This window comes from Cebus imitator, unplaced genomic scaffold (genome assembly GCF_001604975.1).
Source record: "Cebus imitator isolate Cc_AM_T3 unplaced genomic scaffold, Cebus_imitator-1.0 Scaffold196, whole genome shotgun sequence".
Taxonomy (NCBI): Eukaryota; Metazoa; Chordata; class Mammalia; order Primates; family Cebidae; genus Cebus; species Cebus imitator.
This window is the reverse complement of record NW_016107511.1, coordinates 363528-375660: the sequence shown is the minus strand read 5'-3', so window position 1 is coordinate 375660 and position 12133 is coordinate 363528. Positions and strand designations below refer to the sequence as shown.

General features: G+C 45.3%; 1 protein-coding gene across 3 annotated transcripts in view; it reads right to left on the bottom strand.

Moving 5' to 3' along the window:
* The window catches only part of DAPK1 (death associated protein kinase 1), a 212137-nt gene extending 200267 nt beyond the window's left edge, over positions 1-11870 (bottom strand). The window contains exons 1-2 of one of the 3 annotated variants that reach the window (XM_017547144.2): positions 11776-11870; positions 10396-10565 (exon numbers count right to left, since the gene is read on the bottom strand). In XM_017547144.2, the coding sequence (XP_017402633.1) occupies positions 10396-10457 (62 nt within the window). In that variant the 5' untranslated portion in view covers positions 10458-10565; positions 11776-11870. Of the gene's footprint in view, positions 1-10395; positions 10566-10905; positions 11100-11430 lie in introns of those variants that run through there. The other 2 variants (XM_017547142.2, XM_017547145.2) reach the window with 2 other exon arrangements.
* Between the last annotated feature and the right edge of the window lie 263 nt (positions 11871-12133).

Genomic DNA, 12133 nt, shown 5'->3' with positions numbered 1-12133 from the left:
TTTACAGAGGAGGAAGACTGAATCTCCCAGAAGTCAAGTGGCTTTCCCAAAGTAACAGCTAATTTGTTTTGTGAAGATAGGGATTTGGATGCAAAGCCCTGAAACGCTATTCTAATTTCTGCATATGCACCTTTATAAGCAACTAAATAAACAAGGCTTACTGTGCACTCAGCTTAATCCCAACCAACACCAGAGACAAAAGGCCATGTTCTCTACCCTTAGAAAACTCACAGTCCATAGGAGCCAAGAATCTCACCCATAAGCCCCCTGTCAAAGAATGCCAAGTGGCCAGTTATCTACTCCAAATTGTTAAGGAAAACAGGAAATTGGAGGAAGAGCCTTCCTGGTAGAGTAGCCTAGGACATGTTCTGGAGAGTTTGTCGGGATAAACCAGTCAGGCCGTTTTGTACATGTATTTCCTTCTCATTCTCCAGGTTACTCTAACTTCTCTCAATGCAGACAAAAATTATCTACACCAAAGAGAATGTTGCTTCTAAACACAAGACCTACAAAAGGATGGTTCATATTAATGAGTAATATTCTTGAAACAAGATCTACTCATTCAATGTGCAAATCACAATGAACAAAACCAAGAGACTCCATGGCCCTGAGGCTGACAATACTCTGTCCACTCCCGTGTGTGTCGAGCGTTCTTATCTCTTCCAGCCAACGATGGGGTGGGGAGGAAAGCATGGACTGACAAAACTCCATCCAGTAAATATTCCACTTGTGCTAATTCACTTCCTCTCCCAAACAATTGAATCGGATGCCTGCGGCTGTACATAATGGAACATATGATGGAGTCCAGAACACACCCTTATTGATTCTAAATGGAAGAACAGTGAGTATCTTATGTTTAGACCATCTTGTGACTCGGTTAGAAAAAGGGCAAAAGCGGACTGGCTGTGGGCTCGCTGGTGCCACTGCCTCCATGCATGGCAAAGGAGCGGAGCAAGTGAGGAACGGGCCTCCTCCATGTGCTGCGGTGGAGAAGGAAAAGAAACCGTGATCCTCTGACGCCAGAGGAGCTCCTGAGAATGAAATCTGTGAGAGATTCTGGCATTGCTCCCAGCAGTTCACACACTGATTCTAGAGACTTTGAGTGGCAAAGCCAACATCTAGGAAGACAACTTTCTACACTCCCATCCCAAGTGCACAGAAGAAAACGCTGGCAAGCTCTGCTTTCAATTATACTGAATTATAGGCCAATGAAATATTATTTTTAAGGTAATAAATAACTTTTTAGCACTTTCGGCATTACCAAATTCCTAAGGACAGCTCTTCTGTGTATTACGTACCACTGAGCATCTCCAACGTCGGCAGTTCCTGTTAAAAGTCTGTTCTCTGCAGGATACGTATACCTGCAGCGCCTGTAGCTTTGTTTTTATAAAGCCAAGCAGCTTGTAACTCCTAGTCTATTAAATATTACACTCCAAAGGTTGCAGCCTTTCATCACTTTCCCGGGGACACACATTTCTGCTGCTTACCCATAAACCACAGACGGCCCAAAGAATTGAGCTTTACACAGAGGAGGCAAAATCATTTAGAAAAACTTCTCAAAGGAGGGTGGAAACATCAGAACTGAACTGACACTACATCCTGACCTCTTCTCCCCGCCTGTCCCATGTATCCTTCTGCCACTTTTTTTCTTGCATCACTTTAGGTGTACCTATCCTCCCTCAGAGGTAGCCCAGTCCTGGACAGACATATGAGGTGCTAGGGAGACACATAGACAGGCAGCTCAGAGGAAAATCTAATCATTTTCATGAATGGGGAAAAAAAGAATGGCATTGATGACTTTCTTTACATGTCTCTTTCACCTGGAAAATTCTATAGTGAGGGTCAGATGTCAGAGGTTGTAATAAGGTCTCAAAAATCCTGACAATAAGGTAAAATGGCTCGCACCTGCAATCCTAGCGCTTTTGGAGGCTGAGGAGGGTGGATCACCTGAGATCAGGAGTTCCAGACCATCCTGGCCAACATGGCAAAAATCCCATCTCTACTAAAAACACAAAAATTAGCCAGGTGTGGTGGCAGGTGCCTGTAGTTCCAGCTACTCAGGAGGCTGAAGCAGGAGAATCACTTGAACTCAGGAGGCGGAGGTTGCAGTGAGCCAAGAGCATGACACTTCACTCCAGCCTGGGTGACAGAAGGAGACTCCATATCCAAAAAAAAAAAGGAAAAGTGTATACAGTTTCAAAAGTAAAAACCAATGAACTAAGACATAACTATTCAACAATGAAAATTAGTTCTCGTAGGTGAAAATTTACAATATCAACTGTACTTAAAAATGTACCAGCCAGCTCCATTCATCACATATTTCCTAAATAAGAGTAATCAGGCAGTTTTGACAGAAAATAAAATGTGTCCCAAAAGAAGTCCGTACCTCGAGCCAAATTTCCCAGCCAAAACCCATCAGGCTTATGAATATAAGCACCATCAGTATAAACTTTTCACACTCCAGAGATCAGCAGTTTACAAGCATTCATTTGCTCAAACATTATGTTCTTCGTCCAAAGTTGTATGTGTTTATAAAGGAAAAAAAAATCAACAACATTCTCCCACACCTCCTTCCCTCCTCTCTCCGCCACCCTGGCATCTCTAATTATACGTTAGGTTACTGAATAAAATTTTTCAAGTGCACAACTGAAACATGGAAAGGTGGGACATAAGGAAAAAGCCACGTGATCACTTCTCAGAGATAAGCAATGTTACACTCAAATGACCACAGTGTGCTCCGTAAGCCACACCAGATTTCAAGGTCACCTAAAGAAGACCAAAGTGACAAATGCACGTCACTATGGATCACACTTGTCAGGTATCTCCAGAGGTAAGTTACCATCACATGATTGTTTTGTTTTTGACTGTGATAGAAGATAAAACACAACTGTTTAAGGTTTTAGACATTTTATTTGTAAAAACCCACCTAGCACGTTAACTCTGCAGCTGGGATACAACTACACTTATCTAAGGAAGATTTACTAGTTAGAGAAAGTTAGTTTAAATCCATTTTAGTTAGATGATGTGAAAAATCTGAATGTCAACCTCTTTTTTCTTCCGACCTCTTCTAACTGCACATTTAAAAATTTCATTTATAATTGAATATACCCAAAGTCATACCTCGGATTTATTACAAATAATTGGCACTGCCATACAACCTCTTTCAAGGTGAAGAAAGGGTGCATTCCATTTGGATAATTTACCCTAACAAACCAGAGCAAAACAATTAAATATGATCTTCCACATGAAGTCCCAGACAATCCCTCACCAAGTCTAAGCAAGCCAGACTAGTAGCTGCATAACGAAATGAGAAGCTGTTGGTCACTGGCAGGTAGGCACACAGGTCAGAGACAAGACTCTCAGACATTACATTACTCAAAAGTTAAATAACAATGAAAGTGTTTTTGAAGTTTTCTAAAAAGGTAAACCATTAACTTGGTTCTTGAGTAAAACCACGCCACACGTTAACAGCATTCCAAACTGCAAGGTGCAAGCCATTTGGAAAAGGAAAAGAAGGGCCCAATGTGTGGTTAAAGGCTGTGAAAGTTCTGAGCTCAAAGGGAAGACCCTGTTGCCTTTGGCTGGGCTTCGAATGAAAACCTTCCATGAAGCAGCTACTATTTATCCCTAGCCATTCTCTCCACGAAGATGCTGAAATAAATTGGCATCGAACGGCTGCCTACTTCACCTCTCTTAAATATCGACTTCATCTAGCTTTCAAAAAACAAAAATTGCCAAATCATAAGTACCATAGATAATGAAATTAGACCTGACCCAGAATTCTGGGTCCATGTCCGGCCACCTACTAACCAACGAGCTCTATGGAGAAAGCCACTCGACCTGTCTAAACACAGGTGGATAAAACGTGAAGGGAGGCAATGCTGGTCACTCGGGCTTCCTCCAGGTCAAAGGCCTAGCCGGGCACAGTGGCTCATACCTGTAATGGCAGCACTTTGAGAGGCCAAGGCCGGTGGATCACTTGAAGTCAGGAGTTCAAGACCAGTGAACTCCCATCTCTATTAAAAATAAAAAATTTAGCTGGGCTTGGTGGTACATGCTTATGATCCCAGCTACTTGGGAGCCTGAGACAGAGAACTGCTTGAATTAGGAGGGTGCAGGTTGCAGTGAGCCAAGATCGCCTCGCTGCACTCTAGCCTGGGCGACAGAGCAAGACTTTATCTCAAAAAAAACCCAAAAGACAAACACACACAAACAACGTCCCTGAGCTCTCTGGGTTGCTCTTTCCCAATGGAAACCACTCCCCTCTTGTCAGTAGGTGGCTTCCTTTGCTTCATAATTCAAAATGAATTTCTACTAAAATAATATTTACTTCATTTATACAAACTGTTAGGTACGCACGATAGCTGGCTAGAATGAAGGACGAAAGTTCCTAACACATTTCCCTGCTGAGCCAAGCAGTATGACTTTGACCATGTCACTTGGGGATATCAGATATCCTGCATCTCAGGCCCTCACCCCCAATCACCTGGTAGGAAGTGGTCTGGATTAGAACAGCGTGGAAGAGACAATGTTGCCTCTCCTGATATAACATCTGTATACAACTACAGTCAGTCCTCTGTATCTGTGGGTTCTGCGTCCATGGATTCAATCAACCTTGTACCAAAAATATTCAGGAAAAAAACTGCATCTGTACTGAACATATACAGACTTTTTTTTCCTGATGATTATTCCGTAAACATTACAATGCTACTTTTTACGTAGCATTTACATTGTACTAAGTATTATAAGTAATGGAGAGATGGTTTAAGACATATCGGAAGATTACATAGGTTATATACAAATACTATGCCATTTTATATAAGGGACTTCAGCATTTGTGGATTTTGGTGTCCCCAGAGGTCCTGGAACTAATCCCCCATGGATACTGAGGGATGACTGCATTGGAATTTATCTGGGCATCCATCTTTGTAGGTTTCCTATGAGATTTTCACAGCTTTGCAGGGGCGTGTACCAATGTTATGGGGTCTTCAGCCTCCTCATTGGCCAGGTGAGACAATGAGGGTAAAAGAGCATGGGGGACCAGGAAGTGAGCTTCCATGTTCCCTGGCTTTCCAACCCTTATGCCCCTCCATATATTCTGCTCCTGGCCCCCTTGAACCTAGATGATGCCTGCCGGAATGCAGCAACACACTCCCAGTGCCAGCAAGCAAGCATTCAATCAAACTACCACTTACTAACACCATCATGCCTTCCCTCCACATTCTGGAAGATCACTATTAGACCTTCCTAAAATGTACACACTTTAAAAATCACTAACCGTTGCTTCTAACCTATGTATCTGAGAACTTTATCTCTCTTACAACTTTGGACCCATTCCTATCAGAGGAAACATCTGAGAGCATTCTGAGTCAAAAACGTTAAGAGGAAAAATGTCACATTCAGCACAGTCCTATAAGGATGTAGAAGCCCATCGGTGGCCTGTGGTTCCCATTTCCGAAGAAAAAACAAGCCAGAAAGTCTCTCCCCTTCTATGAGCCACACAGGATTGCTATGGTTCTTAGGACTAACTCCTGTAATCCACAGCAAACCAGCCAAGAGATATACTTGGACTGCCCGGGCTTATGACAATTTCTTACTTCAATTAAAATGCCTATGGATTTTATGCCAAAAAGGGAATGTTTTAAACTTGAGTTATTAGCTTCCAATGACCATCCAAACCAATGTAAAATATTTAATGCTCCACTTCATTTGTTTTGTTTAAAACTGATCTTGTGCTTGAAAATTTTGGCTGCTGTGCTTATTAATGCGCAGGCACAAAGAATGCAAAAACAAAAGCAGTTTTTATTTTGATGAGCTGCAGCCATTATATCCTAAGTGTTCATTTTCACCACAAGCCATCATTTATTGAGGGCCTAAAACATACATATTCTTTCAAGTTGCTTTATGTATATTGATCCACTCAGTCTATCAGCATGCATTTACTGAGCACCTCCTAAGTGCCATGCATCAACCTGAGCACTAGAAATAAAAAGTGAGGAGCAAGTCCAAGGTAATGGCCCCATGGAGAAAGCAGATCATCAAATAAGCAGTTACTAAGCAATGTGGTAAATGCTGTGATGGAGAAAACAGGTTATTAAAAATAATATATTAGGGGCCAGGCACAGTGTGTCTGCCCTATAATCTCAGAGCTTTGGAACGCCGAGGTGGGAGAATTGCTGAGCCCAAGAGTTCAAGGTTACAGTGAGCTATGATTGTGCCACTGCACTCCAGCTTGGGCAACAGAGTAAGACCCTGTCTCTAAAATATACATATATATATGTGTGTGTGTGTGTGTGTGTGTGTATGTATATATATATATATACATACACACACACACACACACACACACATATATATTAGATGCATGACAGTAGGCATTCAGTAAATGCATAATATATCTATCTATAGACTAGAAAGATACACAGATTATTAGACAGCGACTGCATGTCAGATGTTTAAAGCCACGTCTGTAATTCTCACAACACCCTACCCTACCAGGGTAGGTAACTCCCCACTTTCCAAATGAGCTTCCTGAGGTTCTTCCACACTGCACACTGCCCCTCTAACAGCATCAACATCTGCATCATCGTTTGCAGCTTACGTCCCCATTCTGGTTTCAAAATTGCACCTGCCAAACTGCATTAGCTCATTTAGGCATGCATTAATCCCATATTGACCACAGATACCAATTTGCTGGAAGTCTAGGGCACACTGCACACCGTGGCGAGAAAGGGCTGCAACAACTCCAAACCACACCCCAAAGAAACTCACAAGCTGGTTGCAAAGACTAATACAAGACTAATAAATATAAAACAGGATGGAACATGTCACTGGGCAGTCTATGGTCACGGACAAAAACAGTCTCAGAAAAGTCACTTGACTTTAAAAAGGGAAAACTCATTGTGGAAGGATGCATTAAAGAAGTGGGACTTAGGTCTTAAGATCATATAAGGTCAGATGGTACACTGGGAGAAAGAAGGCCAGTCCCTCAGGAAAGCAGTGTACACAGAGAGGCACCCAGGAGGCTCACAGGTTAGGCTGAACGACGGCCAAGGATGTAACTAGAGCCCAACAATGGAGCAAGCCAGGCTGCAGCTGCCCAAGGTGCCAGCTGATAAGAGATGCTAGGGCATCCTGGGGCATTAAAACAACCCGGTGTAATAGCAGGTGGAGAAAACTGCATTTATAAGAACTCCTCTCAGAGACTGTTAAACATGATGGGGGCAGTTCTTTGTTCCGCCTCCTGGCATAGAGGGTGAGACCCTAAAGGGCCTCCAGGAGCCAAAATAGAAGGCCACCAAATACTCTTCTAAAGATGAAAAGTCCGTCTGCTGCAGGGACTAGCTTCTGCTTGGAGGCTGTGCCAGCTCAAGGCCAGGGCAGCATTATTCAGAATCACAGTGAAGGCTGAATGCTGTCAGCAACCCATCTCCCTATAACCCTTTTGCCATAAGGCCTCCCCTCCCAAAGTTGGTAAACAGATACTTAAGAATATTGAGTTGCAGGCCAAGTTATTAGCTTGCCTGGGGCACCCACATGTCTCAGCCAGTCTACAGATAATGTCTATAGTTGTTTAACTATCCACTGCTGATAAACTACCTTTACAAGTTAGATTACTTAATTTTTACAACAGCCATGAAATAAGCACTAGACCTCTCATTTTATAGAGGAAAATCCTGAGGGTCAGAGTGGGTAAATAGCCTGTTCAAGAAAGCTAGCAGGTTGCAGAGCCAGGTTTTGGACCAGGGTCTGTCCAGTGGTCCACCTGCTCCATCACTGCTGCAATAGTTGTAATACTTTATAAAGTTCTTGACAGTTGACAGAGAGCTTTTACAGAAGTTTTAGGCAGTACGCACAAATACACACATTTTCAGTTTTCCCAATAGTAAAATAATATTCATAATAATACCGTATTCTACTTTTTAAAAAACCCATCTTTCCTCCTAGCTATGGACTTTGTCTCATTACATTTATAAGGTAAGTGAATCGTTATTATTTAGATGACTGCTAAAGATATGTAAGTGAAGTATTTATTTATTTATTTTCAGACAGAGTCCTGCTGTGTCACCCAGGCTGGAGTGCAGTGGCATGACTTCAGCTCACTGCAACCTCTGCCTCCGAGAATGGTTCAAGCCATTCTTGTGCCTCAGCCTCCCAAGTAGCTGGGACTACAGGCACCTGCCACCACGACCAGCTAATTTTTTTTTTTTTTTTTTTTGTATTTTTAGTAGATACGAGGTTTCACTATGTTGGCCAGGCTGGTCTTAAACTCCTGACCTTGTGATCTGCCCGCCTCGGCCTCCCAAAGTGCTGGGATTACAGGCATGAGCCACCCTGTCTGGCCAAGTAAAATCTTAAATCTTAGATACTGGTCTGCTAGTAAGTCAGTGCTTAGAATGATCTTGCGTTTGTGCCACATATCTGCCCATTTCCATTTTTCTGCCACCAAACTCCTGCCTTCACTCCCAATCCTCCCTCAGTGACACATGATGTCACATAAGCAGCATCTTCCTACATGTCCATCTTACATCAGGACTTGTTTTCAGGAAGTGGCTACATCCAAGGCAGACATAAAATCACAGGACTTGAAAAATTTTACAAAAAACAACTGTTCACTCAATTTTTGGCAAAAACAATAGCAATTACACAGGACAGCTGGGTATGTGCATTTCATTCTGAAGACTTCTAGTTTTTCAGAGCATTTCTTTAAAATTCCTAGGTCACATAAATTATTTAATAAACAATTTGTCGATTTGCCTTCCATACTGGGAAGAAAGTTATACACAGAAATATACACGGAGTCAATCAAAGTGCTGGTGACAAATAAGCAAACCACCTCCCTCATCATCACGCCCCTGAAATGAAGAGCACAAACTCCCTTCACCAACCACAGGGAGGCCTCTTTTCTATTTCTTTCTCATAACACATCACTGTACCAAAAAATCATAATGTAAAGGTCAATATACTTGATCCATAATACAAAAAATCTCAACTAATTTTAGTCATCTCTCTTTCTAACAACATTTAAATAATCAGACCACACTATGCAAATCAAATTAAAAAAATTTTTTTTGCTTTTTTTTCCCCAGTCCCAAAGAAAAACTCCATATCCCACTCATCTTGCTGAAAACCGCAAGAAAGTTACTTAATTCCAGTTAAACCAATCTTAAACATATCCATGAAATGTGATTTTTCAAGAGCTTTCCTTATTTACTCACCAGATCATCAATAAACAGAGAGCTCCTCCTAAGTACAGGCCCCACTGATGTTTTCAGTCAATACTAAACATTTAGAGAAATATTCTGTTACAGTAACGTTTATAAAAATTCTACACTATCGTTTGAATTTAAAATTTTTTCAGTTAAGCTTAATTTTCATAATTCTCATTAGGTAATCTAGAATGTGGGTGTTTTTGAATTTCCTTTTCATGGAGAAAAAGGAAGCTTTGTATCAGGACATCAGATGTATATGGGAAAATAAGTTATTTCAGTGCACATGTAAGTAAATACGTATTTTGTTTGTTTAAAGATCCTTTGCCTGCTCCACTCACAATGCAAATACACCACAGTCAAATTCCGTAAATTCAGTTTTAAATGTAGGTATGAAAACCAAGTTTTCTACTAAAGTTGACCGAGCCCAAAACACTCTGCCTAATACACAGTCAAAGGAAACAGCAATCAGCCCCTTAGATGCCCCGGAAGAAACCCTTCTTTGTTTACCTAGAAACTGAAAGATTTTACACTGAGAATCACAGCTGCTACAGCAAAGGAGGTATGCTCTGAATTCAGATAGCCATATTAGACTCTCATTGATTTGTTAAAAATTTAACATTGTAAATGAAACCAAAGCCACCAACACCAACAGGGTAATTAAATTCCTGGTTGGAAGAAGTTTCAAAATCCAAGCCCAACATCAACATCTGGCAAGTTTCCATTTACCACCTACCAATACTTGCTCACATTACACTGAAAATTCAGATAGAGGGAAAAGTACTACGATTTTTAAAAGCCTATTAATTAGTTTGTACTCTCCGTTTAAATCACAAATAAAAGCTAACTCCAGTTGCAATTATAATCTTAGTGTTCGTCCTGTTGTCACGGAAGGCCAAGGGCTGACAAGATGTTAATGCAGACAATTAAATCTGTTCTGTCCAGGGGACTTGATCAATACACTGTGCATCATAATCTAGCCCTGAACGGCTGCCTCTCCTCCACCCCCAGGCCTTTGGATCGGACAGTTTATCTCTGGGCTAGTAACTCTTTTCTCTATGATTTGCACATCTCCAGAAAGGGCGAGGGAGACGCCTGATTCAAACTGCATTTGTTTACCACCCAGTGGCCCCATCGTTATGCATTTCCACAACCCAGGAGCGTGCGCTTCTGGCACCCCCTTTACCTGCCAAGTTCCTCGCCGGTGTCGTAGTAATCATCCACGTTTTCCTGCCTGAACACGGTCATGATAAACTGTCACACCTCACCAAAGCCCAGCGCACTTCAGCTCCGCTTCGCAGACCATCACCACCGCTCCTGTGCCTCCGTGGCCCCCTCATGCATCAGTTTCCAGTCCTTTTGAAAACAAACAAACAAACAAAAATTGGCAATAATAATAGGAAAATGGCAACCCCAAAAGAAAGTAGACCTCCCCAGCGCTAAGACCCACTAGCTGGAGACCAGGTCTCAGGAGTTGCCCCTCCTCGCGGGGTGGAGGGGAGCACCCTTTGTTAAAGCTGGGCGGCCAGGGACGCCCTCAACCTCTCAGCCCCGCGCGCGCGTGGGGCCGAGCACCATGGCACCCTGAGGTCCGCAACCCCAAACGCTGGGCGGTGTGTTCGGATCAGAACCGGCTCCGGAAGTGACTGGCCTCCCCGCCTCCCCTTTCTCACACACGCCCACCCAGCTTTCCCACCTCCAGGGAGGCCGCGGAAGAATGAAGCCCTCGCCCAGACCAACGCGCCTTGCTGGAAGCATCCCTATCAGCCTGCGGCATTGGTGGCACCCCCGCGCCACCTCTCGGCTCCCGCGCCTCCCCTGCCACCGTGGCCACCCTCTGCCTTCCCCGGGCAAGGCAGTCCCCAGAGCCACATTCCTAGCGACTCCCTCTCCGTTACCCGGCCGACCCGGCGTGCTGCCGCCCGGGGGAGCAAGGGAGGGAAGGGAGCGGCCCACCGAGGCGCGGCCGTCCGCTCCAGATCCCCGCGCCCCGACACAAAGCGCCTGTTCCGGCCGGCGCCACCTGTTCCCACCCGGCTCGCGGGGCTGGGGGTGCCTCCTGGCTGCGATCGCATTTCTCACCAAAGCCAAGTTTCCCTCCGCCTTGGCCTTCCCAGTTGGTCGAGGCGCTGCCCGGGCAAACCCCACCGCGCCCTGGCCGCGACAGCAAAAGCTGGCGCCGGGGGCCGGGGGAACCGGGGAACCGCGCCTGGCCACTCACCCGAGCGCCTGAGAGCTCCCCGGGTCCCGCCGGAGCACTGTCTGAGGCCGACCATAGGCGCCAGCGCCACAGACAAGCGGGGCGGCGGCGGGAACACAGCTAGGGAGGGAGTGGGGGGCGCAGATCCCACGCAGCCGCCCAGGCGCCGGCTCCAGAGCCAGCCGCCGCGAGGGTCGCCGAGTCCCCTCAGCGGAGGGAACAATGTCCCCGGCGTCGGCTCGGCCCGGCTCTTCAGCTCCCGCTCCAGAGCAGCCTCTAGGCTTCCTCGCCGCCTTTAGGGCGGAGGGCGGCCGGCAGGCGGCCAATGGGGACCCTGCAAGCGGGCTGGCGGCTCGGCCCACCCACCTCCGAGCTGCCCGGCCGGGCCGGCGCTGCGGGTTCTGCGCGGCGCTGCTGCTCCTCCCAGCTCTGCGCTCCCGGCTCGCGGGCTCGCTCTACAGCGCACACCCCGCACACGCCCACTCGCCCCACACCCACGCCGGCAGGGGAGCCAGCGCCCGTAACGCGGGCGCCCCACCTGTGACACATCGCTAAGCTGTCCTCCGGCTGGGTTCTAGGGAAACATGATTCTTTCGTCCCACAGATGTGTACTGGGATCCCAGCTTGTGCCGGGCACGGTGCTTGGCAAGGGAAAATCACAGAGAACCAAACAGGTTTTTAAAATCCCTGCCCTCCGGAAACCTACATTCTGGTGGAACAGATT